Source organism: Neopsephotus bourkii, unplaced genomic scaffold, assembly GCF_033783945.1.
Source record: "Neopsephotus bourkii isolate Nb327-2 ecotype Australia unplaced genomic scaffold, CSIRO-AGI_Nbou_v1 NB_1663, whole genome shotgun sequence".
Classification (NCBI taxonomy): Eukaryota; Metazoa; Chordata; class Aves; order Psittaciformes; family Psittacidae; genus Neopsephotus; species Neopsephotus bourkii.
The window spans coordinates 6902321-6927747 of record NW_026902137.1 but is presented as its reverse complement, the minus strand read 5'-3'; the positions used below and the strand labels follow the sequence as shown (position 1 = coordinate 6927747).

At 46.3% G+C, this 25427-nt stretch overlaps 1 protein-coding gene across 3 annotated transcripts in view; it reads right to left on the bottom strand.

Annotated features, from left to right (window-relative positions):
• KCNB1 (potassium voltage-gated channel subfamily B member 1) overlaps positions 1-23421 on the bottom strand; it is a 127114-nt gene extending 103693 nt beyond the window's left edge. The window contains exons 1-2 of one of the 3 annotated variants that reach the window (XM_061375568.1): positions 23213-23421; positions 19914-20579 (exon numbers count right to left, since the gene is read on the bottom strand). In XM_061375568.1, the coding sequence (XP_061231552.1) occupies positions 19914-20480 (567 nt within the window). In that variant the 5' untranslated portion in view covers positions 20481-20579; positions 23213-23421. Of the gene's footprint in view, positions 1-19913; positions 20580-21658; positions 22264-22607; positions 22815-23212 lie in introns of those variants that run through there. The other 2 variants (XM_061375566.1, XM_061375567.1) reach the window with 2 other exon arrangements.
• Positions 23422-25427: the final 2006 nt, after the last annotated feature.

The window sequence follows — 25427 nt, the reverse complement described above, 5'->3', positions numbered from 1 at the left end:
TTGTAGTTTTCTACATGACAGACTGTATCACCATTGCACCTAAAACTCTGCAGGTGCCAATCCATGAGACCTTCCCCATGCAGTCCAGGTGGCTCCCCAGGTCCACAATCAATGCAGTTTATGCCTCACAGCCTCTCTGCAGCCTGCCCTCAACACAACTAATTCCACCTGATTTCCCCCCACCAGTCACGAGTGCTTCCTCTGCCTGCCTTTTGTTGGTGTCGGCCACCAACGCTTTCCCAAGGTAAAGAGCTGTTCCTGGGCTCAGACGTGTCTCTCCTGCTCTATTTCCAGCTCTCTGTTCTGCACTGCACGTTACTGCAGAAGGGAAAACACAAATTGCATCTCCTGGCTGGTTTCTATGAAAGCTGAGTTCATCTCAAAGGACCAATCTCATTGCTCCCATCCTGCAACAATAGAGCTTCCAGTGGGAGCTATCTTGCTGTGTTCCCACCTGCCTTACATGCTGGTGTCCTCTCTGCTAAGAGCTGCATCCAGACCTCTGTGCAACACTGCCCAATGCACCCCTCAAATAAGATCCTGCCCTGTAACCTTTTCTGCTTCACACAGAAGATACAGCTGTAAACCAGGAAGATTTCCTTTAGCTACCGTTTACCTAGCATCATTTTACAGCTGTGTTGGTCTAAGCTGTGTATCGTGACCATCTCATAGATGGCTCCCTCCACCTACAGAAATAGGGGTAAGTGCACAACATATGCTGGAAAAACAAACAGTTTTACTGCTGCCTTTCTGGAAGCTTTTGGTAAATAGCTACACCTGGCTGTAAATGTACTTTGTTCTGAAGTGCTGATAGTATCTACCTGCCTGACATGGTGCATTCCAAGGTTGTTAATTACAAAAACATGGAATTTTATTGGTGCTTGCATTTGGGGCCATGTTTTGAGCATACAGATAAATGGTGCCCCTGGGGAAAATTGTTATTTTGGCTGAATGCAAAGTGAAGAAGCATAAGAATAAGATAAGCAGACCCTCTTCGAACAGCTCTGTTTATCTGATCCATTTCTAGAAAGTCGTATTATGCAGCTGAGAGTATATAAATGATGCAAAATTGCCAGGGAGTTGAGCTCTTTTGGGACATTCCAAACCCAAGTGATAATATCTTGGTACTCCTGTAATGGATTTATTGAGTGCTAAACCTTCTGCACAACCTCTCATTCAGCAGTCAATGAGTAGCTCTCCTCTGAAAAGCTCAGGAGCCTTTACCATCCGTCATCCTGACAACTGCAAGTATCTCTTTAATGGTGCAAGACCCAGGACTGATTTGCACCTATGAGAGTATGAAATTTTAAGAATACTCCTTTCCCTGGAGCTTTCCTGAATGTTAATAATGGGAAGAGAACACGAGGGCAGTGGGAAAAGATTTAGAGGTGTATCCCGTAGGTAACATTTCCAGGTTACCTGTGACCTTCGCCATTCTTAGTGCTGCCAATATGGACACCTTACTCTGTACAGATCTCGTATCATTAAACAAATTCTAAGGGAGCAGATTTGATAGTTTATGCACTTTTACACCCTTCCCCAGCAGTGGGGGAAGCATTCACTTAGAAATCTCAATTATAACACAGCTGTTAGCTCTATAATTAGACTGGTTAGGTCCTTTTGAATGCAGTGTGTATTGTTAACCTCAAATAACAAATAACCTGCCACTCCACCCACACTTAGTGAACCTTTCCAGAGGCTTAGAAACACACATGAAGTCTGTGTGGTGCTGTACAATGAACATCTACTGCTTTGAAAACCCTGGTGAGAAGACCTAGTTGTGGGCACAGCTGGGACAGAAGCAGCTCACACCTTCTGCTAGAAGTAAAGGAGAGCACTTGCTTGTGTTCCTTCTCCTCTGCAGCGCAGAGCTCAAATTAAAGACTCTGATCAAACACTGCCAGGCAGCGCTGGCAAGGGCTCTGTGATGGTGAAGATACGAAGGCAGACATCACTGCAGAGTTTTCTTAGGTCTTTGCCAGCATAAGAAACGTTATTCATCAGCACGGCACTCTGGAGCATCCCAAAATGCACTTGCATCTTGCTGTTCCACATGAAATCTCATAAACCATGTGAGATCCCTGTAAACAGCAGGAAAAGTATAAACCAGACTGAACCACATGCCTTGGCATTAATGCAGCTATACTATTTACTTCTGAACCCAATGAACCTCAAAACACCCACCCTAAAAAGGAGTTAATCAGACAATCCCAAGGCAACCAGCCTTTCAGAATGGTTGTCATTAACCAGAAAACCAGGTCCTTTTACCTTCTCTACTTGTTTAAAAAAAAGTAATTTGGCTCATACATATGTAGCAAAACCACCACTTTGATGGAATTATTTTAGGATAATGTGTGGTAGGGTCACAGAGCACCTGTGATGGAATAATTTGCTGCAAAATGCTTTTATTCAACCCTCAGTGACTAACTCAAGCATAAACACAAGGTAGCCTTTGCTGTCCACAGTCTCCATGGCTTCAAATACGCAATCAAGGAGTAAACTGTCTTACACATGGGACACACAAGCACATCACTGTGGGGAGTTAGTACAAAGCTGGTGTACGGTAAATCCAAGCCCTGGCTTCCAGCAGCCCAACATCCACACCCAGGCAAGCCTCAGCAAGCTTTCAGCTAAGCCTTTCTCCCTGCCTGGGCTCACACAGCCACTTGCTGTTGAGAAAATAACGTAATTGCACACCAAGCGTTAAGTTAATGAAACTGTATTGATTTTGTTGTTAAGGCCTATGATTCTAGGATTGCCGGCCTACCAAGATGTGCTTTCTAAACCATACACAGACGGAGAAGTGCAGAGAAATCTCATTAATGATAAAACAAATAACCCAGAAACACAACAGAACTTGTTTCACATTCAAATCCAAAAGGTGGCAGATTTTAACGTGCTTGGCATCTTTCCCCCTACTTGATGAGGAATCGCTGTGAATGGCGCTAGGTCACTGGTCATTAATTAGAGGCATCTTTCATACTGTATCCCTACTAACAGGGCTCACAATACCAAAACTCCTCTGTACACAAGCACTGTGACCAAATACCTACAGAAAGTGGGAAGGATAGTGAAGAGAGAACAGCTGCTATGCAAGATGAAAAACTGTATTCTTGTTAGTAGTTTCTGGCTACAGAAGTGGGTGATGCTGAACAGGGATTTCATATATAAGGGACTGTCCAAGTTGAAAAATCAATGCCCATACTCAGTACTGGGATCATGGCCCCTGGAATAATTTGAAGAGAGTTTCTCTCCTTTCCCTGCCTTTTTCTTTAATTCCTTCATTATTTTTCTAAGTTTTCCAAGGGAAAGGTTGAAAAGGAATGATGAAGAGATGATCTGAGGGTGAATGATGGAAAGTGGCAAGCCTGGGCAGCTCAGAGGGGTGGTGAATCCTGAGGTCACCTCTGGGTGTGAACATCTGGAAGAGGACAGTGAAGGGCACCAATGTCTCCTCATCAAGAGGAAAAAAACTGAAGGCTTCACTCAGCACTTAAGGACAGGAGGTAAATACTGAGACAGCATGGTCTATCTTCATCTGGTCTGATGCCTCTTCATGGGCCAAATGGGAGCCACCCCTACTGCTAGGAAGGTTTGCTGGTGATAAATCTCTCCCAGACATCCTTGCCTCTCTCATGTCACCAAAATGCTCCAGATTGTCTCAATAGACACCCAACTCTTCCATGGCACTGAAGCTTTCAGGAGAGATGTACATACATTATGAAAGCACACACTGAAAATGAAGCCTTACGTGTACATACTTTGTTGAATTAGACTGAAATAAATTAGCAGCAGAGAAATAGTGTTCAAAGATTTGATGTAGGCGCTTGCACCTAGACACTACTGTTTCCCATAAATATCCCGCAGACTTGGAAGAGAGGTAGAAATCACTGTCAGAAGTCAACAGACAAAACGTGGTTTCTCCAGCAACCTCTTCATCTCGTTGTAGACAGAAACTATGGCAAACATTAATTGTCTTTATGATAATCACTGCACAGACTCAGTGCCAGCTACCTGGAGGCTTTAAAGCACATTGAGAAATGATTCTCTCCCAAATTTGGCTATTCGCTACCTTTCACTTCCATGCAATCTGCAGGGCAAAGCTTTCCAGCACAGAATCCCCAGGAAAGTCTCTTTGTCAGAAGGCAGCACACTCTCATGCTTACAGTCCAAAACACAAGCATGCAAGAGTACACTCTCCAGAAGGAAAACAGAGCCCAGGATGCATATTAATTACCAGTGGCATACAGCCCAGCCAAGATTGCTGCTCCGTAGTCAAGCTATAAATCTGTCCAAATAGGATTCTGACCATGTCTGCCTTGTTTATATTAGAAAATTTTATGGCCATGTGATTCTTCACCTGGAGAGGGATCGTATCCCTCCACAGCCAGTTAAGGACTGAGATTTATTATCTGGCAAAAAAGACCTCAGTGTTCTCTGGAGGAGAGGAAGCATCTGCTTGTGCTGGCTTGGGGCTTTCCTGGGGGAACCACTCAGCTGCTGCCCTTACAGCAGGACCCCACTTCAGGAACTGGTTAAGAATTCCTGTAAAAGTTGCATCCCTTTGTTTTTCCCTGCAAAAATCTTCAGAACAGCAGACAGATTTAAGCCACCCTACCCCTACCAGCCTATTGATTTAACTGGGCACCTTCAAGGGCATCCTACTTCTTCACCCTGGTGAGAAAGCTGGCCCATCAGAGAGCTGCTGTCATATGGATTTTTGCTTTGAGAGGGGGTTTGCTATGCAGTTTGGGAGGATATTTGCAAATGAGGTCAAAAATCAGTTCTCCTTGCTTAGTCCCACACTCTCGCGGTGAGACTGGCTCTGCAATGCTGGCAGGAGAGAATCCTAGTGCTGCTTTCACCAGGGAGGGGAAAGGACTTGATCTGAATGTGCAATGGGAGACAGATGGTTGAATTAGAGAAACACAGATTCCCTTCCCCATTTCAGCCGTACCTCATAGCTCCTGCACCCAGCATTGTCACAGGCATAACCACAAAAAAGCAGATGAGACCTTAATGGTCGCATAAGATGCTAGGCTCAGGCTCATGAGGTGCTTCACTCATGTGCCTGATTCACTTCACTCATGTGCATTCACTTCACAGCCTAGTGTATCAGCTGAGAGAGTCATCCACTGGTGTGCCTGCTGTGAGCCATAGCCAAGGGGCCACAGCACACATCTGATGGGCACCAGCCATACATTGCCTGCACATCCCACATCCCTGACTTGGTGTGGGAAACACTTGCCTGTGGCTCAAACCTGACCTGGTGGTTAGGAAAGTGTCTCAGTGTGCCTCAATTTCCCTGCCTGCAAAGAGGGCTTAAGCATGTTCCTACAGAGCATTCTGTGATCCCCTAGGGAAGAATACGATGGAGACTGACCAGGGCAAAGAACAGCCTCTCCTGCAGATGTGAATGATGTAATTTCTGCAAGCAGAAGCAAGAAAGCATCCAAACTGACAAAAAAAAAAATCTAAAATACAGATTGTTTAACATCTGCTCCCCAGAAACAACCTCTCCAGGCCTCTTGGACGTTGCAGATGACACCTTAACCTTAAGCACTGAAGAATTTTAATAGGAGGAGAAAAATGTCCTTATTTCATAGAAACACAGCAAGCACACACTCCTGGCCCCCTCAGCGAAGCGAGTCCTTTAATTGCACCGTAACTCGCTCCCTTTTTATGTTAAGCAGATGCTTAAGATTTGTTGACTTCAAGGAGGCTACTCATATGCTGAAAGTTATAAGTGTACTAAAGTTTTCCAGTCTCAGCAAGGTTTTCATTTTGCCTCTAGCCATATCCAGCCAGAGGTCAGCTGGATCGAAGCATCATGTATGCCCTAGGCAGAGCAGGAGGATCATCTGTCTGTTCTGATACTCACTCTTAAGAGATAACTTTGAAAAAGGCTGGGGGAAGGCGTCTTCCATTCCTTGTTATTATACGAACATACAGTCCCAAAGATCTCCATTCCTACTGGGTCCCAAAGGAAAATATTTGAAATAATCCATATTCATTAGATTTTTAATCCCTCACACACCAGAATTCAGCAGGCTGCTAATGAAGAAGACAATTATACAGCGCTTCACAGAAAAAGCAAAGCAGAACAGGTGCAAAGGCTGGAGCTTTGCCATACTGGCTCTCTGTTCTTTGGCACGGGGCATCATTGCTTTACTTAAAATGTATTGAAATGTAAGCTCCCAACAGCTTAAAGGAGTCAGTACGAAAGGAAAAGAGGTGACATTTAAGATTAATCATTAGCTGCTGACCACCTAAGATACTAAATCAAAAGGGTGACAGCTGACTAAACTAAGCTTTATCTGCATTCCTTCTGAAGAACACAAGCAGAACTGATGATGTTGTGCCAGAAGGGCAGTAAAAAGACAGACTGTGTTTGTTTCGCCCCTTGAATTAGGGCTTCGATGTACAAGTACGGAACAAAGAAGCGGTGCCCAAAGAATTTATGCCCTACCAAGACAAGCATGGGAAAAGCAAAGAGAGGGTTTCCATCTTTTGCAGAGGTTGGGCAGAGGCGCAAGAGAGACAAAGCACCCTTTGGAGTTTGTGCAGAAAACACACAGCAAAGCCATGACCCCTGCTCTGCCAATATCAGCCACATCACTGCCCAACAGACTGTCTCAGCTTGGGGTTTCATCCTTCTGCCTAGAAAGAAGACAAACCAGAGCAGTACAATGCCATGGGGCTGATTTCATGAACACGGAGCTATATTTTAACTCACTGGACTCACCAGAAGCACTTCAGGAAGAGTGCAGCAAGGAGGTCAGTGATGAAGGATACTTACTGAAAGAAATAGGCTTTTTAAAGAGAGAGTTGTAATGTATTTCCGATACAAAGGGTTCCACAAGCAGGAAAAGGGAGACTATTAACAGTGTTTATGGCTTATTCCCCTCAAAAAAATAGCAAGGAAAAGAAATATTCCAGCAGGTAGGTGATAATGAAGGGAACAAGGGATGAAATGACAGCAGAAATTTGACCTGTTTCAGGACCTGGTGGAAAAGGAAAAAAGAGTAAAATTAGGAAGAGGCATAGTACTTGGTTTCCCTTAGGATATGAAGTCATTAATTACTGATAGAAAAGATCTGATTTACTGACCATTTAAACACACAACTGCACTGTACGCAATGATAGGTCTAATTTGCACACAATTATCCTGTTTTTACACACAGAGATTAAGTAATTGCTTGTATAAACTGCAAGATACATGTGCGTATTCCAGCTACCCAATTTGCATGCTAAATCACAACTGTGTGAACCACCTAACTGTTCATCCTTCCTTTGCACGAATCAACACCACAGATTATGTCTGTGTGGAAAGTATCAGTAATGCACTCAAGTTACCGGCATGGAGCACCTGGGGAACGCTTCCCATCTGCTGTAGGATTAGTGTATAGCAACAAAACCTGTGATGCAACCAGCTTAGGTGAATTAAGCAGGGACAGCCAAAGCACTAACTTTCTCTCCACTTACTGCTTTGGAGATCATTGCATCTGTGCTAGAGGAGGACGACCAAATTGGTCCTTTAATCTCTCAATGCTTTGCACAGCTCAGGGTTCTGCTGGCAACCGGGATCCCAGTTTTGGCAACCAAGTGGTGATGAAGTGAGCAGCACAGTTGAAGAGCAGGAAGAGGCACACCATCCTTCTGCCATTCCTCCTCAAGAAACAGGCCAGTTTGTTTACACGATTAGCACTCATGGAAACTAATCCCATACCTTTTTACATGGGCTTTTGTTTTCTCTGTAAAAATCTCTATTACTTGTTTTGGGGTAGCATACACAAGCTGAGAGCCAGGGCAGTCTTGCACTTAATGCTATATAAACACCCAACAAAAAGAAGGTGCTTCCTACAAAGAGTTTCTGAATGAAATAAGTTACATCTGTAACTCCAGGAAGAGGCATTGCCATGCCCAAGTAATCTGCACCACGAAGCAAGTTGTCTAGAAGACTGTGCAAACCAAGAAGTATTTCACAGCCACTTTACAAGAAGCTTTTAAGAGCACCTTTTAAAATAACTACTAAGTCAAGTGGGTTTCATTCATGGCTATTCATTCATAGCCAGAAACTTTAGCAAATTTGTCCTTTAGCTTAATGGACGTGCAAAACCAATGGAATATATACCTGCCCCAGTGTTCAGCAGAGAGAAAAGAGAGGCCAGTTGTCACTGCAGTGGGACCCAATGCATTTGCCTGGCCTCATGGAAATCTCATATTTCAGTAGATAGATTGCATACGCTAAGGCTGGCTTTAGCAAGGGCTGCAGGTGTTAAATGAGACCGTTCCCTGGGATTGCTGGAAGTCTCAAGTTACTCCTATAGAATAACACTGTGTGTAAACACAAACAGAGAGAGCACAAACATGTCAATTAGCAAAATGAACTCTGACACCTGATGCGATCTAGAACGCAGCACATCTTATGTTTGGTGGAAATATCACTTTATCAGAACAGCCCCAAAGCATCCTGTCATGCTAAGCCACATACACAAATGTGAGGTCAAAACACATACAGTGAGTGTTGGGTCTGTGGTCACCTTGAGGGGCGTGAAGGATGTGTGAAGTTTGAGGTTCTTGTTCCTGAAAAGCTGCCTTTGACAAGATCTGCTTCAGCAAAGGCAGGGTGAGATCAGGCACCAGACCAGTGGGAATTAATCAGACGTCACATGCTATACCTCATCTGCTTCAAATTTACCTTGAAGGATCAAAATAACAATAAGTAGGACCCAGCATACCTGGAGTCAGCTGTCAAACCCACAACTCTGTCAAAGTGAGCAAAAAATAAATGCTAATCATGCCATTTGGCATCTCCCCCAGAAGGCAGAACACATTTGAGAGCTCTCATAGCTCCAGAGGCTCTTCAGCACTCCTGAGAAACAGGGCTGAGCCACCTCCAAGTAGTCCCTCCCAACACTGCCATAATCTTCATACACTGGAAAAACTGGCCGGTACTTAACACTGCAAACCAAAACTGCTGTTGTGTGAGCCTGCCTTCCTCGTAGTAACAGGTAACACATTTGCAAGGCACAGCTTTTCTCTAAGTGCTGCAAAACCTGCTGAGATCAATCACATTCTTACCTGGGGAGTATTAGAGGCTAAGAATAACCATGTGTTGACTAACCTAAGTTTAACTCGTATCACTGGCAAGAGGTACAGCTGTAAAGCAAGGGGGTATTTAATGCCAGAATATTAGTGTTTTTCACCCTATTTCTACCCTAACAAAAGCTATTCTTTGAGAACAAACCCAGTCCCAAGTGCTGCCAGTCACAACTTCCTTCTTGCCAGCAGAGGTAATACTGTGGTGGTCTCCTGTTCAACACCAGTCAACTTTAGATGCAGGATAGGTCCCATTTGTTGACAGGCAGACTGGTAGATTCACTTACACAGAACACAACAAAATGATGTATTTTCCAGCTTGCTTTACACTTTCTAGGCCAGGTTTGCTCTTGCCTGTCTCTGGGAGACTCTCTTATTTACTATTTCTTCTACATTGTCATATCTAATTGATAGTAATAGTTACTGCACCAGGCAGTCATGAGGATTACTTAATTGATGCCTGTGAACCACTTTAAGATACTCAGATGAAAGAAGCTAAGAAACTCAATGTATAATTATCATGTATTATTAATAAAAAAACTTCTGGCACATTGACAGGAGAGAAAACAACACTTTTTGGTTGTTTTCCTTTTCTTTTCTAAAGAGATTGAACTTTCATGCTATGAAGAACACATTTACCAGAAATTCACAGATAAGCACACAAAGAGTAAAAGCTCCTTATTCCACCAGAGAGGCTGGTTCTTCTGGCAGCAGATAGCAAACATCACCTTGGAAAGTGAGTTACACTCCTTTCCTATCCTGACAGCCAATGAACCCATAGTTTTTAAGAACAGCAGACATGGAGAACTCCAAGGATGTTACAGTAATTGCTCATAGTGGAAGTGGTTAAATGCTCCAATTACAAGAAATAAAGGGTTTGTTTAATATCCGATCAGTACAGTTAATAAAAGCACGTGATACAAAAGAAATAAAGTGTGCTGAGCAATAGATGGATACTTTGAAATGAACAAAAATTGCAGCCATGTGCAGGAAGTTTTTAGGGGCTGAGAATGTGCCAAATACACACAAGATTCCAAGAAATATGAAGAAACCCAATCTGAGATTAATTACTGGGCAGTTTCATGGAAGTGTGTTACAGCTGCGTTTTGAACACGTATGGATGGATTCCAGCTGCACGAGAGAAGAAAGTGGTCCAGGGATTAGGGGTGGATTATGGCTTAATTCCTTGCTCCATCACAGGCCCTGAGAAGCCAGTTAGTCCCTCTGTACCCTCTCCAAGTAAACTGGGATAACTGTGCTGCTCTCCTTCATAAGAAAACTGGAAGGGCAAACACATTATGATGCACTTGGATGCTAGGGTAGAGAAAGCCAGGGGTGGGCAGATGCTGAACTGCTGCAGAAAAATGATAACAAAAGACTGGATTTAGTCATATAAAAGGATCCTCAGGGAAGCAAGGAGCTGCTTCTGGTGTTCTGTGCCACGACATGCTTCCATTCCCAGTTTATGCTACCATCAGACACTATTGAAACCAGCCAAGCAAAGCATACCTAGCACATGGCAGAGATTTCTTGTAATGGAAAGCATACTTAGTGCAGTTCTTTCCCTCTACAAACACTTTCAAATATTAAGACAAAGACAGACGTCTCCGCTCACATCTTCAATTCATTCTGCTAGCAAAAAGAATTGTTTTCTTTTTAATAAATACCCTCAAGAAATCTTAAATTTAAAATAAAATCTGGGAAGTACAGTCATGTTTTCTTCATCAGTACCAATGCAAGCGTGTTTCTGGTGTTTATGCTCTTTAAGCGCTGCAAATGAGAATTACAACTTGATTTTGTTCAAAAAATGAGCAAGAGCAAATGGACAAAACAAACACAAAACAAAACTAGTCTGTGCTTTTGGCTAGAGGCTCTGCATGAATCTTAGTCCAAACAGCACTAAGTTCAACTCATAATAGTTGGAACTGACTATGTACTGCAGAAAAAATGAACTTTGAAATAAACTGCCCCTTCCATTTGTTTTGACCCGTTCATCCAGCTGTCATTAGTGACATAGGTTTTAAGCAGATTTGATGGATGCCTGATGGATGTTGTCAATACGAGGTTCAGGTACCAACAAGTACTTCAGGTTTTGCTTTACTATGGATTTCTCTTGTCCAGACCTGGGCTTCTGACACAGCCGAGATGCACAGCACTGAGTTAAGGCCACCTTCCCCACACTGCAGTGCCAGCACCTCAGGAGAAGAGTCACAGAACATCCATAGCCACTGGACTGATGATTCACATTGTTGGACCAGAGCATCTGCAAGCTTCAGCTAAACCACTCACAGGAATCATGACATGTCTAGGAGAGACTTGTGAACGGGGAAAGGGAGAACATTCCTAAGAACATCAGTACCTCTTTGTGGCCAGGCTGAAGAGAGTTCCCACAATACCAAAAACCCCCATTCTCTGACCCTCACATTCACACAAATACTGTTGCTATCAAAGGCTGGAACTGGTTTGTCTGAGGAGATGCTACTGCTGAGTAATGTTTGAATTGTTCATTACGCTTGCTGTGCTGAAAGTGGAGCTGGTTGCTAGGATTAGTTTTTAGTTGAAAATAAATACCTTTCTTATACAGGTTAATTTTGGTACAAAGGAATTCCCATAAGGAAGGGCAAGTTTAATGTAGTATATATGCATGCATGTCAATATATACTGTGTTGCATATGTATTATAATTTATTTCATAATTTGACAATACATTCTATACATTGACATAATTCCATACGTCTACCGTAAGTGTTCTCTTGCTATTCAAATCAGCTTAACAACATTCCCTCCCTGCAGTCAGAACTGCAACAGAGCACCCTGAAACCACTGCAGTAAATACCTTCTGCTTTTAGATCTACCAGTGGAAACCTTGCCATCTTACTTCAACCACTCATTCCTCAAACATGACAACGTTTCCCAGAACCTTCCCATGCTCATTTAAGTAGGAATACTTCTGCTGAAACAAGGAGCACAGGTTCCTCCATTCCCCTTGGGTAATCTGTCAGAGGGCTGCCAGCACCTTTCCCTCTGCACTGTCTCAGTGGAGGCAGCAGGCAGGGGCCAGTGGAAGCTCATCTACACCATGAAAATGTACTGGGGACAGAGGAAGGCCAGGGTGCCCCCTGCAGTGCCCTGGCCCTCCTCACTGACCTTGGCAATGATCACCTCTTCACTTTAAGATGAGGATAATACATATACCACAGGTTTGTCCTGGCCTTAACTAATCCATCTTTTCAAAGCACTTTGAGAGCTTTGCTTGATGAGCATAGACATCATAATACTCATCTGTTCCCATTACATTCAGTGGAGTTTTACCCTCCGTAGAAGTAGGGCTGGGGCTGCTGGTGTTAGTGGGGAACCTAGAAAATAAACATGCTTGGATGTTTAACTATCAGCATTTTGGGAGGGGCTATTAGGGTACAAAGGCATGGTGCTCACCTGGGGGTGCTCAGCACTTCTACAGGCTTGCTCTAGAATGAGGAATAGATTTTTTTTCACTAAAAATCAGAATGAGACCTCACCAAAATCTGCTGATAAACATGTTCAGCTACTCAGGTTGTAAAGCAGACAGGAGAGGCCAAGAAAAGCTAGGAGAGCCAGAAACCAGAGACCAGCCAAGCCCAGTGGGGAAGCTTACTACAGGGTTTAATTTTGCTGTACTGAGTAATGAAGAACACCAAGAAGTGAACATGTGGTTATTGCCCCAGGGACTAAACTTAGGGCAAGGTCATGTTAAGGATAGAGTGCCGAAGCAGCTCAGGCATGACAGTTAGGTGACAGTGTGTGGGGCAGGGAGCCAGCTGTTGCCAGCTCATAGGTCTGTGGCACAGAGCAATGCAGAGCGGATTTATCCACTCAGCCCTTAAAGCAGTTTTGCCTCACAAGGATAGCAACCACCAAGCCTGAGCTCACCTACCACTATGATAGTGGTACCCCAGTGCTGATGCTCCCAGTCCTAGTGCATGGGAAGCTAACCCAGCCAATGACAGAGCTGAGCCTTTAGGTCTTGAGAGCAAACTGAGCAACTCATGACAGCAAGAGGCTGGACCTTGTCTGCCTTAACGTAGTGGAAGCAATGACAACATATAGCTCTATATATAGCTTTTTGAGAGAAGGCTAATATCAATGTCTTGCTCACATTTACTGGCCCCATTATGCCTCATCTATTGCTGCCAGATATCTCCATGGAGTAAATCATAATGACTGTGTTTATTATAAGAACTAAGTGATCAGCTGTGAACTTTCTTTGACATAAATATTTTGTCATTAGCAATGACAAATAGAAACACTCATGTTGTTAAAGTAACATTGGATTATTCCTCTCCATGGGGGTATTCACAAATCAGTAGGAAACTGTGATCTTCAGGATCATGAGGAATAGGTCAAAGGAGGAATGTGATGGTAAGGATATTTATCCCACTGTGTAAGAAGAATAAAATGAAGAAAGTGCTTTAGGAAGTGAAAAGAACTGATTTTTGCACACAGCTCTGGAGTGCCTCTGCATAGCTCTGAACTCCTCTGTAGTCAGTGCACACACATCAGACACATCATGCTTGACTCGGCAGCACGTGCCAGTGCTTCGCACAGGTACCAGCCGAAGCTGCACCTGCACAGTGTGTGCATTACACCATGCCAGCATTTCCTGGGGGGGAAATCAGGCCCAGCACTTCTCTTCTGAACCCCATTATTACACTAAACCTCTGCAGTCACAGCTGAGCAAAACAGGGATTTTCCATTCTTGCAAGCTTCCTTACATTTCTGACTGGTTATGTCGGCACCTTTAACTGCATCTGCTCAGAGGCTGAGCAGCGACAGGAATTAATTTCTCAGAGAGATTTTTCTAAAGGTACAAATGAGAGTTCGTGCTTTAAAAATAGCATCGACTATACTCCTGTGGCACACATCCTCTAAGGAATTCAGCCCAAGCAAGCTTGGTGCTTCCCTCCGGAGGCAGGCAAGCAGTCTCACATAGATGTGGATGCTTGGGCTCAGGAAGGACCACAGAATTGCTCCAGGTTCTCCTAAGCAAAAAGTTACAGGTAAGACAGAAATCTAGGAATATGCCTACATATATGTTTATGCATGCTATATTTCATCAACTGTATGGAAAGTGCATCAGAAAAACTATGAGTTTTACCTTTCCTTTTTAAAAGGTCTTTAGAGACTGCAGACCTTGGCTTGGGTTCTCAACTGCTGAACCCAAACCCTTTACAGGCAAGAAACATCAGGAAGCTGCCTTGGATCCAAAGGCTGCAGTAACAGGTCTGAAGAAAGGATCACCTTTGAAGGGTGAGGATTCCACCTGGAGAGTTTAAAAGCAGCTTATTGTTGGCAGATGTATCCCATGAAGGAAAGGGTATGGGGTGCTGCATTACGGATGTGGGAGACTAACAAGCCAATGTGATTTTGTGCAAGGGTGTCTCCTATGCTACAAGGACTCCCAGCAAGACTCTTCAGAGCTGGGAAAGAATCACAGGACATAATTACCAGGCTGGCAATGTTACCAGGGTTTAGGTTGGTTTGGGTTTTTTGGTGGGTTCCCCCCAAAAATAACTGGGAGTTTAGGGAGTCTGTAATGCAGAGGAGTTCTGGGAGCTGGCAGCACATCAGTACATAGTGGGAAGGTCACCAGTGAAACAGAAGCAGAGGACATATTGCAGGGACATAGGAATTAGGGCTTCCCAGACAAAAGATTTAAGAAGCTCACTGGAAGGACAAGCACCCAGAAAGGAGCTGCAGGATAAAAAGGCATTGATACAGAACAGTGGTCGCTTATGTGTCCACAGGGCAGTGCTGTGCTAGAAACCCAGCAATAAGCTATAGACCAAAGTGGCGAATCCTTCTACCCAGAGGAAAGACTTTGGAGTGAGGCTCTGCTTTTGAGGATCTCTGAAGACAGGATGAAGGGAAAAAAGTCTCCTATATATAGAAGAAAAACCAAGGCAGTAGCTGCATCAAAAAACCAAAAGGCAGAGATGCAAGAAAATATGGGCAATTTGGCTTTAACAGACAAAGTCAACATCTGCCCTGTGATGGGAGCCTCAGAGACAGACAAGACATGGCTAAGATGTGACCCGTGCAATTAGGGAGAGGGGTTTCCTCTGCTGAAAGCTAAATTCAGGCAGGTTTAGAGATGAATGAAACTGCACGCCATAAGGAAGGGCCAGGAATAGAAAGCCCATGTGGGGGAAGAGAGCTCTAGATGTAGCGAATGCATCTCCAAGAGTCTTTATCATTCTTATTTTGTCACTACTATCAACAATAATAAGAAAAGAGCTTACAGAGCAACCTCTTGAATCCCTAAGCAATGCATCGAGAGATTAGCAGCAGAGAGCAGTGGGCAGCTTGAGAAAAGCTGTTCAACAAATGTAGAGGCATGCATAATAAGATTACTGAATTGGAGTTGCATGTTTTCAAGGATAAACGTGATATTGCACTGGCAAAGACATAGTAGGAGCAAGGGAAAGGATGAGAAATCACCTGTCAGAACAGAGGGACTGCTGCAGCCGAGCTCCCAACAGGACAGGGACAAGTGGGAAGTGGAGGCAGCGAGGAGGAGAGGAAGTGCACATCCTACTTGACATGCAGATATGCAGAGAAGCATTTTGCAAAGTGGGTGATGTCATCGTGTTTTTCTCAGCCTTCAGGACAGCAAGAGAAAAATAGATGAAGCCAGCACATGCAGAGGAGTCTGTAAGACGAGCAGACTTCCCCCACACACCCCATGCAACACTAATTGCTCAGATATTGATCAGGGAAATAACTCGTAAGGACTAAAAGAAGAAAGGATTTCTTTTCTTCCTAGGAGACAAAAAGGGCAATGCTCTTGCAGAGCTGCTGGAAAGGTCCAGGTGATCACAGAATTTCCAAGAGCGTATAATTAAGAGGTTGACTTGGTCTAATTTGTTAACACTGGAAGGCATGGAAAAACTGCAGCCTGATGTTTTTCAGGAGGTCATTGCAGTCTAGTTGGAATTACAGCTAGGCTGGTTCTCCCAAGGGGCACAAACATCTCACTGGGCACATGAGACCCGCACCAGTTCTAACTATCTTGGTGAGTAAAAACCAACCAGCTACAGAAGGGACCCCTCCCTGCTCTGGTCACCCAGGGCTGCTGACTGCGTTGTGAGTGACAGAAACCTGCTGCCTAGGCTTAGCCTTGGCAAGGGAAGGAGTAATTAAGATTAAAAGCCCAAACCAGAGCGCTTGAGAACTGCTATCTACTACTGCTCTGTCATGGACATTTAGTCCCAAGAAAAAGCAGCAGTTCTGCTTGGCTTCAGGAGAGCTACTTTTCTTTCCTGAGGAAAGGAAAAGCTGCCATACAGTAAAATGTAATACCTACTCCAGAAAACATCTGCACCTCATCTTCATCTAGGTAAATCCAGACAGAAGTGAGCACCAGAGAGTCCTCTATACTTAAAAAATGATGTGTGTGCACCAAAGTACAGGAAGACTACTTAAAAAATTAAAAAACAACCACCAAGCTATTGAGGTAGACAGCAAGAATGACAAAATAAGCAAAACCAGTGATTGCAGGAAGAGGAGGAAGCATCCACAAAGCCTGCAGTGAGTATCTCTCAGGCATACGCAGGCAAATAGTCACAGAAAGCAGTAGAAACTGATCCTTTAAAATATCCTGTAAGTCTAGGGAGACAAAAAGTAAGTTGTTACTGATACCTGCTGTTAAATATTATTTCATGTAGCAGGGGGAGAGCCCCTCAGTGCTCAGGTTTGTGTATAGGAGTTTTCCCACGGGGCAAAGTGAGCACAAGCGTGTGCAGCACAGCAAGCACCTCTAAGTTAAATGGGCTGATGGGTGAAATAGTTCAGGCACCGGTTGCGCAGCTTGACCCTGGGGAAGGGCTGGAGTGCTGCCCCATGGCTCTACAGCACCTTGCACAAGGACGGTGTGGCTTCGGTTACATCTGCAAAGGACTGCAGCATTATAGGAAAGGAGCAAACACTCCTCTGCTAGTGCTGGGGGGTAACAAGGCAGCAAGCCTGGGGCTTCAACAACCATCTGATGCCTCATTATAGAGATCTTGATGCTTTCAGAGCAGGTATTATAAAACCTAACAGAGCATTCTTTCCAGTCACGTATAGGGTGAAGCATCACACATAAATAAGACGCTGCTTGCCATGAGGTAGGTAGTTCAAAAGCCAGACAGATTGGTCAAGAGATACGGGTAAATCCACAGTGGATAAAACAGCAACAAAAACGAAGGTTTGGGGAATTCTTTGCTTATTTAAATGCCATTTTCCACCCCGTGGTACATCACATAATTCCTTAAAAACCCTAAACACACACAACTGAACACCTCTTGGTATTTAACCAGGATAACCATGACAAGCTCTGCAGTAAGCTGTTGTGGAGGAGTCAGGTCGGGTGTTGTGCAGGAAAGCCCACTTTGCTGGTGTGGAACATAACTTACAGAGGGGTTGTCCTGGGTCTGGGGAAGAACCTGCACTTGTAGCCATTTTCTAGATACCTTAAAGAGAACATGAAAGTAACCTGTATTTGTTCCAATTAGATGGAAAAACCTTTGCACTGAGTGGCACAAGTCTGAAGAAAAAGAATATATGAGAGTAGTACAGACTTTTCAAACAATGACTTTGGGTCCTTCGGTGATAATCATTAAACCTCAGAAGAGTTTACTTTGTTCTCTTTCTAAAGGAACAGTTTGAGCTCCCAGACCTGGCAAAGCAAATGCAGTCTGGCTTCAGGAAAGCTGACGGAAGCTCCTGGAGGCCCATAGCCTCAGCAGAAGTGTTCCACTGAGCGGACACCTGAGGAAAGCTGGGCAGGAGCTATCAGGTAGCAGCTCAGATTTAGAAAATGCAGCCTGAAACAGAGCCCGGGCACAGCTGGTTAGGTCAGATAACAGGTCAGGCTGCCAAGTCCCTCTCCCCACGTCCTTCCATCAGAAGTTGAAAGCTGAGTCCAGCCTATTCAATATGTGGACTGAATTCTCATGAAGGTGATCAAAGCAAAGGGCATACTCTGGCATGAGAGAATAAGCTACCCACCAGCAGGGAGAAAATCGGATAAAGAATAGGCTTAGCAGCTCTGCTGTCCCTGCCTGCTAAGCTAATTGTTCATCATGCCCATTTGCCTTGCTATGCTTGAAATGAGGAGAAATCCATGTTTGTGAACTGCTGGAATATTTGAGGTCTGAGAATGTACAGCACCATTTTCATTACAGTAATGAAGTCACAGAATGGTAGCTTTAAATGCTAAGGATAATAATGCAATATAATGCAATACCATTCACTCAATTAATCCACAGCCTGCAATGTCGAATGCACTTACTCTGAGAATTTTCTCAGAAAATGAAGCTAGAGTGAATTTCATTTATAAATCACACAAGACACTTATTTGGCAAGAATGACCTCTGCTCATACACAATAAATCATGAACATCAACAGTCTCTAATGGATTTTGAGTCAGTGCCACAGACAGCAAAGCCCAGGGCCTGTGTTTCAGGATTCCAGGACTCTGCCAAAGGAGCCTTATAAATGATTAATGCATTCAGCAGTGTCATCTGTGCCTTTGGAGGAAAAAAATAAAAAAGACATTCTGGGGCTCCATTTGCCATTAGAAAAGTGATAATTGGTTAAGCAGCTGACCATGCCTTTCTCTTCCCCTGCCAGAATGAGCCATTTAGCTCCACACTTCATAAAATCCCTTCCCCAAACTTTTGTACATGCTGTTGGTTCATGACGTGCAATGTTTCGGTAAGAGAGGGAAAGAAATCTGTTTTCATAAGTAGTCCACCAAAACCAGACTTCCTATGGGATGGAGCCAAGGTTTGCATTTGGAGATGCACGTACAACATGGAGGTGATATTAAAGAGGTAACTGGGGCCTCTTTCTACTTCTTTGGCATACTGTGAAGATGCCAGTACACGGAAAATCCAAGTTTTGATCCCTACTTCTCAGTCTCTCATGCTTTTCAGTTATTCATCCCACAGTTTTCAACCTCTCCCCCTTCACTTTTGTCCCCATGGTTACTGAATCACTGTGTTCACAGAGATTTTCCTAACTAAAGGATATGTGACTAACATGAGACAGCTAAAATACCAGAGCCAACTCTGACATTGGTTTCTCCTAACATGGGTCTTATCTTCCAAATGCCTTCAAATAGATCTCTTACACTGGCACCAACTTCAGAGTAAACAGTTCTTCAACTATTGACAGAGACAGAGCCACAGCAGCATTGCACATGGAGACTTAAAATAGTCTCGAATCAGGCAAAGCATGAAATTCAAAAGGAAAGTAGCTTCTGACTAAAAGTGCTGATACAAATACCTAGGAGATGTATTTCACCAGAGAACTTTGATTTAGGTCCTAGAAGGCAAAGCATTATTCCCTAACTGGACCCGAGTCTACAAGTTCAAGCAGATTTCCTGTTGTTAAAAGCCAGTTTGGTTAAGCAGTAGGACACACATTTTAGGCCCAAAGAAATCCGTTACAAAACACATCAAGACAGGACACTGGGTAGCAAGTCTACAGCCTCCAGCCACAGCAGTCAGTGTATGCTGTTGGCCCACAGGTCAGTGAAGCTGCTTCCCCCCGGTCAGCAGCCTGGGCTGCCCCAGGGATGCTTAAACTAGATTCTTTCCAAACTACACCAAAAAAGATACCTTAAAACCTGTGTGCACCTGAGAGGCCTTTCTGCCCTTTACTCACAACATCCATCCAGCCACAAGTCCCTAGACACTAAAGCAAGGCTAGCAGGACAACACTTCATGTAAGCACCACCAGAAATGAGCCAATACAGACAACACTTGAAAATAAATGTGGAGTCCTTACCTTGGCCGCTACGGAGGAGTTGGGCTTCTCCAGGAGGTCCCAGAGCTTTTTCCTTTTGTCAGCACAGCAAGTGTTATCAAATTCCTCCCCTTCCCTTTCCCTCAGTGTCTCAGCTTCTCTCTTCAACTCCTCATTCATCTGCTCCTTCTTCTGGTGGTAGCGGGCCTGGCAGCAGGACTCCAGGTAGATCTCATCCACCCCCCAGTAGTCCAGCTCCTGGCTGAAGGACAAGGCGCACATCTCCTCCATCATGTGCAGCTTGCCAGTACGGTAGAAGTTCAAGATTGAGGTGAATGCCCCGGGATGCCTGTCAAAGAAGTACTCATTCTCCTCCAGGTTGTAGTCATCACAGATCTCCATAAGGGAGTCGTGTGTGTTGCAGTCTCTGAGCTTACCCAGCCTGGTCCGCGGCAACCTGTCCAAGGTCCGCCAGAGAACCTCGTGGGCCAGCCCCCCCACGTTGAGCTTGACCCTTCGGGAGCAGGCCTTGCTCCTGACGATCTCGGTGGGGTCCGGAGGCAAAGAGGTAGTAGAGCGAGATCCATGCTTATTCATCCCCAGAGGCATCTCTGGTCCCCCTCAGGCTGGACGCTCCAAGGTGCGGCGTGGGGCAGGGTGCGCGGGGTCCGGCTCTCCTCACCTCTCCTTCCCCTCCATGCCCCAGAGCTGCAAGAGAAGCCAACCATGGGTCCCCGCCCGCTGACCTGCGCCCGCCTCGGCGCTGCCTTATCCCCGCGGGGGGCGCCCGGCCCCGCTAATCTGCGGGGGGCGGCGGCGCTGTCCGCCCGGGCGGTGCTGAACCGAGCTCCGAGCAGCCCCGGGCGCTGTCCGCGGTGCTGAAGGCCGCCCGATCCCACGTGTCGGCCCGGCTGCTGCCGCCGAGCTCCCCCGGGCGGCGGCCCGGTGCCCCCTTCCTCTGCCCGGGAGGGTCGCTTGCACACCCCGTCCGGGAGAGCCGCGAAGGCTGGGCCAGCCCCAGAGCCTCTGCTAGCAGAGGCCGGAGAAGTGCTGACTGACAGGAGAGGGCACAGAGCTCCCCCCACCCCCGAGCGCCACTCAGCAATGAGCCCCAAAAAGGCTCCGAGCCGCTACCCAGGGTGCGCTGGCCCCTTGTCCCCCATTCGGCAACCGGCTAGGAGCGTGCCGGCCCTGCCACCGCTTTCTCCCGCAGACGGGCCCTGCGGGACCGCGGACCCCAGGTGCCCCCACGACCCAGCCGGGGAAACTGCCCTCCTGGGAACCGGCGGTGCCCCCCGCCCTGTCCAGCCATGTAGGCTGCAGGGAGGCGCGGAGGCTGTTTTTAACTCCAGCCTTGCAGATTTCCCCGAGGAAACCGCTGTGGAAGGTAAAAGGGGAATTTGCAACCATTCTGACGACTCGCTCTCCCTCTCTGGACTGCCCAGGGACACCCACACACACACCCCACGCCGACCTCTGCATAACAGGGAAATCAACGAAAACCGGAATTCGGAATAAGGCAAAAGCCCCGAACCTTCCTAGCAAAGCTGGGTGCCTTATGACAGCCCTGAGCACTGTTGCTTACACAAGATGGCACGGAGAGAAACCCGGGCGCAGAAAAGAAGGGCTCCCCCACGCTCAACTGGCGCAGCTCCGGGGCTTCACCGCCCTCCCCACCGATCCAGGTACCCCCAGCCTCAAGAACCAAACACCGCCGCTGCCTCCCGGCCGCCGCTATACACAGGGAAAGGCTCCCGTCCCTCGGCCCGAGGCCGGCCCGCACCTACCTCCTCCTGCGGGCTCCCAGCGAGGCGGTGCGGGGCTGTGCGGGGCCGAGGGTGGCTACATCCTGCGGCGGGGCGGGCAGCAGCGGCGGCCCCGCTCGCATCCCCCCGCGGGCAGCCTCAAGGAGGAGGGATGGCGGCGGCGCTCCCGGCTGTCCGCGGAGCCCGGGGGGAGGGGAAGGGAAACGAGGTAAATCGGCTCCTTCGGCAGGAAGCCTTCCAAGGCCTTCCCTCGGCGGCGGCTCCTCACTCCTGCCTACAGTCAACGCCGAAACCGCATCTGCCCCCGCCCCCCCCAGGCTCTCTCTCGGTGCAGACACAAAGGAAAGCTTCGGTGCTTCCTTCTGCTGCCTCGGAACGGAGATCAACAAGTCTAGTCTGAACCTCCAGCTTTTCCCTGCAATTCTGTCCCGGAGCTGTTTGGAGTGAATTGGAAGTTGGGGGTGGAAGAGAGGAAGGCAGCTCCACCGTGAGCTGGGATGCAGCATTGCAGGGAAGGTTAACGCTTTCCTGGCTGGGTCCCACCGCCCCGGGGCTGATCTCCAGCTCGGAGGCGCCTAGAAGGGACCTAGCACAGTGGGGAGAGCCAGAACATCCTTCCTTAAGGGGATAGGTCTGTTCCAGTCATTCTCCACTGCCGGTGGTATCATCCATGAAAACAGGAGCAGGGACTGGTGCCAGGAAAAAGATGATGAGCAGAGAGCACTGATAAGCCCAGCAGGGCCCCTATTGCTTCCCAGGCCCTGCTTGCTAAGCCAGGAGCAGCTGAGCTCAGAACGGCTGCACATTTCTCTGTGGCTGAGGAGTGAACCTGGCCCTTATTCTCACCCCAAGAACCCTCAAAGGGAAAAGCCTGATCTCAGGATGGTTGTGTGTATTTGCAGGTAGGAGGAATAGCAGTGGAATTCTGCTCCTGATTAGGACTATGAATAAATAAAAAGCTCTTACTAACCTGAAAACACAGCAGAAATGGAGAAAAGAGTGACTTTCCAGGCAACAGCACAGCACTCAAAGTATCACTCTGCCACTCTGTCCTTCTCGTCTTCTTCCTTCACTCCCAACAGGGGAAATGGACCTCACAGGGAGCCCAGAGCTCCATTAGCACCATTTAATGGGTACATTAGCATCACTTAATGCACTTCACCTGCTTAGGCTGGTATACCAGAGGTACACAGAAATGCTTGTTAGCCCTTTCTCCTCTTGTATTGATTGACCATGGCTTTTGGACTCTAGTGACAATTCTAACTACAAGGTTTCCAAAATAGGAGCCAGGTGGTTGTTTTAAGTGATTAACTAAGGGAAAAGACCCTCATTGCTGCTTTTCCCTACTTGCTGTTCTTCTTTCCTTAGCCCAGACTTGGCTCCCATGTACCCAATGTCCAGTGTACCCAATATCAATGTTATGTTATTATATTTGGTGTTTAAATGTCCACATCTTCCTTAAAGATAGCTTCCTGAAATCCCAAACACCGTTTGCTTTTCTCCAGACCCCACCACAACTGGATGTCATCTCTACATTTCAGGATTTCTTACAAGGAGAAGTGGTCACTACTTAACTTTTTGCTGATGAGGAAATGAAGATCCAGCAAAGCAAGCTCACCCAGAGGGGAAGTGGAAGAAAGAATTGGGCATAAAACTTGTTGACCAGCTGAATCCCAGACTAGCACCCCTCAAATGAAGTAGCTCCCCCTACCACATTAAAACGACAAGCAGTATCCAGAACACTTCAGTTCTCCTCTCACTTTCCCCTCATTCCACCTCCAGACCCTACTTTAGTCCTCTTACAGCAGAGATGGAAACCCCTGATCAGAGCTCCGAAGTTAATGATTACAAAGTGCTTTGAAACTTCCAGCTGGCAGGTGCTGCAGGAGAGCAAGTCATTTGTTTTTTAGCACTGGCATCCAGGGCAAATTATCTCCCCTTGTGACAAACGCTGATGGATCTGTTGTGGGAAGAGGATGCTGGGAGGGAGGATGACAAGCAGCCTAATGCAGGGAGATGCACCAGATTCAATGCAGTTAAATCACTGTGAGAGAAGCAACGTAGGGTTATTATCTTCCTGGATCACTCTTGCTACCCTGCCAATGTCATTCACATGTTCTGCTGAAGGTCTAGAGAACCAGGCGTGGAGGGGGGCATGTGAAGGGTCAGTGTAAAGCACAGACTCCTCCACTGCTGTCTACTCACCCTTCCACATGTGCCTCCTTGTCAGCACTGAAGAACCTCACTATCTCAGATAGAAGATGCAAGAGGGAGCCATGCCCAGGGCAGACCCTTCCACTGGCTGTGCCTGGGATGATCCAGGAGTCTGGGGAGAGGAGAATAGGTTTCCACCCCCAGGACGGCTGTTCCTGCAGCACTTTTCGTCCCACAATAGAGAGTTTGTCAGCAAGGGGCAGTGCAGGCCTGAGGATGCAGAAACGTGGAGCCTGCTTGCTCCTCTCCAAGGTTATCTAACCCACTCCTGGTTTGGATATACCTTTCCATTGATATTTTTGTACCCTCAGCTTCTGCAGACTTAATTTATGGTTTGTTATTTCCACAGCCCGTGGAGCCAGGCAAATGCTTGAATGCAGTCTGTGGCAAACACTGTTCTTTTCCAAGTATTACAGCAGCTATTGACAGGGAAACACTTTAAACCTCAATTACTTTAGAAGAAATATGCAGAGTATGGCAAGTATATGTTCTCCTGGACTTGCAGTCAATGGTATATACGCATCTGGATTTCACCTGCCTGGCAGAAAAGGTCTGTAAGACAGTGTTTTTGAGCTACAACATGATATGGAAATAGGCTGGGCCTAAATGTGGAAATATCCCTCTGCTGATCTGCAGTGACTCCTCTGCCTGTATAAGGAGAAGTATCACATCTTCACGAACACCCACTCCCATACAACAGTCTGGAATCTTCTTGTCCACCCTGAGAAGCAAGAGGGGAGGCTGATTTACATCATTCTACTGGTCACATAAAAACAAAGGGCTTTGAGAAAAGGAAGGCTCCTCTCCCAGCCCGTAAGCAAGCACTCATCCATGTCACAGCGATGGTATGTGGAACAATGGGCTTCCAGCAGAGATGGGCGCAGCAGCTTTGGTGGTCCACGAGTTTTGGCTGGTTCCTGGTGCTGAGGGGATGCTGGGTTTCACATTCTAAAACAAGCTATAAGATGCAACAATAACTCATATTGCTCTTGCAGCCTAAGGGCTTGGGACTTGTCCTTGTGAGCGGGAAAGAAAACCACACACAATAAGCTGTCTCCGTCACACAGTGTTTCTTACTGTGTCCCTTTAAGGATTCCCTTAATTTCCAGGGATTGTCTCTCCAGCCCAGAAACACTTTAGGTACAATTGAGATTTTCTTTTAGAGTCCAATTTTTTTCCTTAAATGGGGGGGGGGGGGGATATCAGGTTTCTTGGCAGAGATCTGTAGCGAGTGTCAAAAAGTGGAACAAGAACTGACTGCGGAGTGGTTGTGCCACCGAGAGCCCAGGAGCGTGGAAACGCTGGAACACCAGGGAAAAATACAGGAAGCAGACAGAAAAATACAATCCAAAAATGAACCTTCAAAAGACCAGGCTTTCCTCAGGAGAGAGGCAGAGCTCGGATGGCAATGTCAGCAGTGGCTGGCCTCCACCATCACATTCTCCGCTACCGAAAGCCCCTTTTGGAGGAGTTCAGCTGTAGTTGCCAGCGTACAGCGCCACGGGCGAGCAAGCTCTGCATGCGAGGTGAAGCCTTGGTAACCACAGCTTTCCTGGCCCCCAGCATGCTCCTCCAT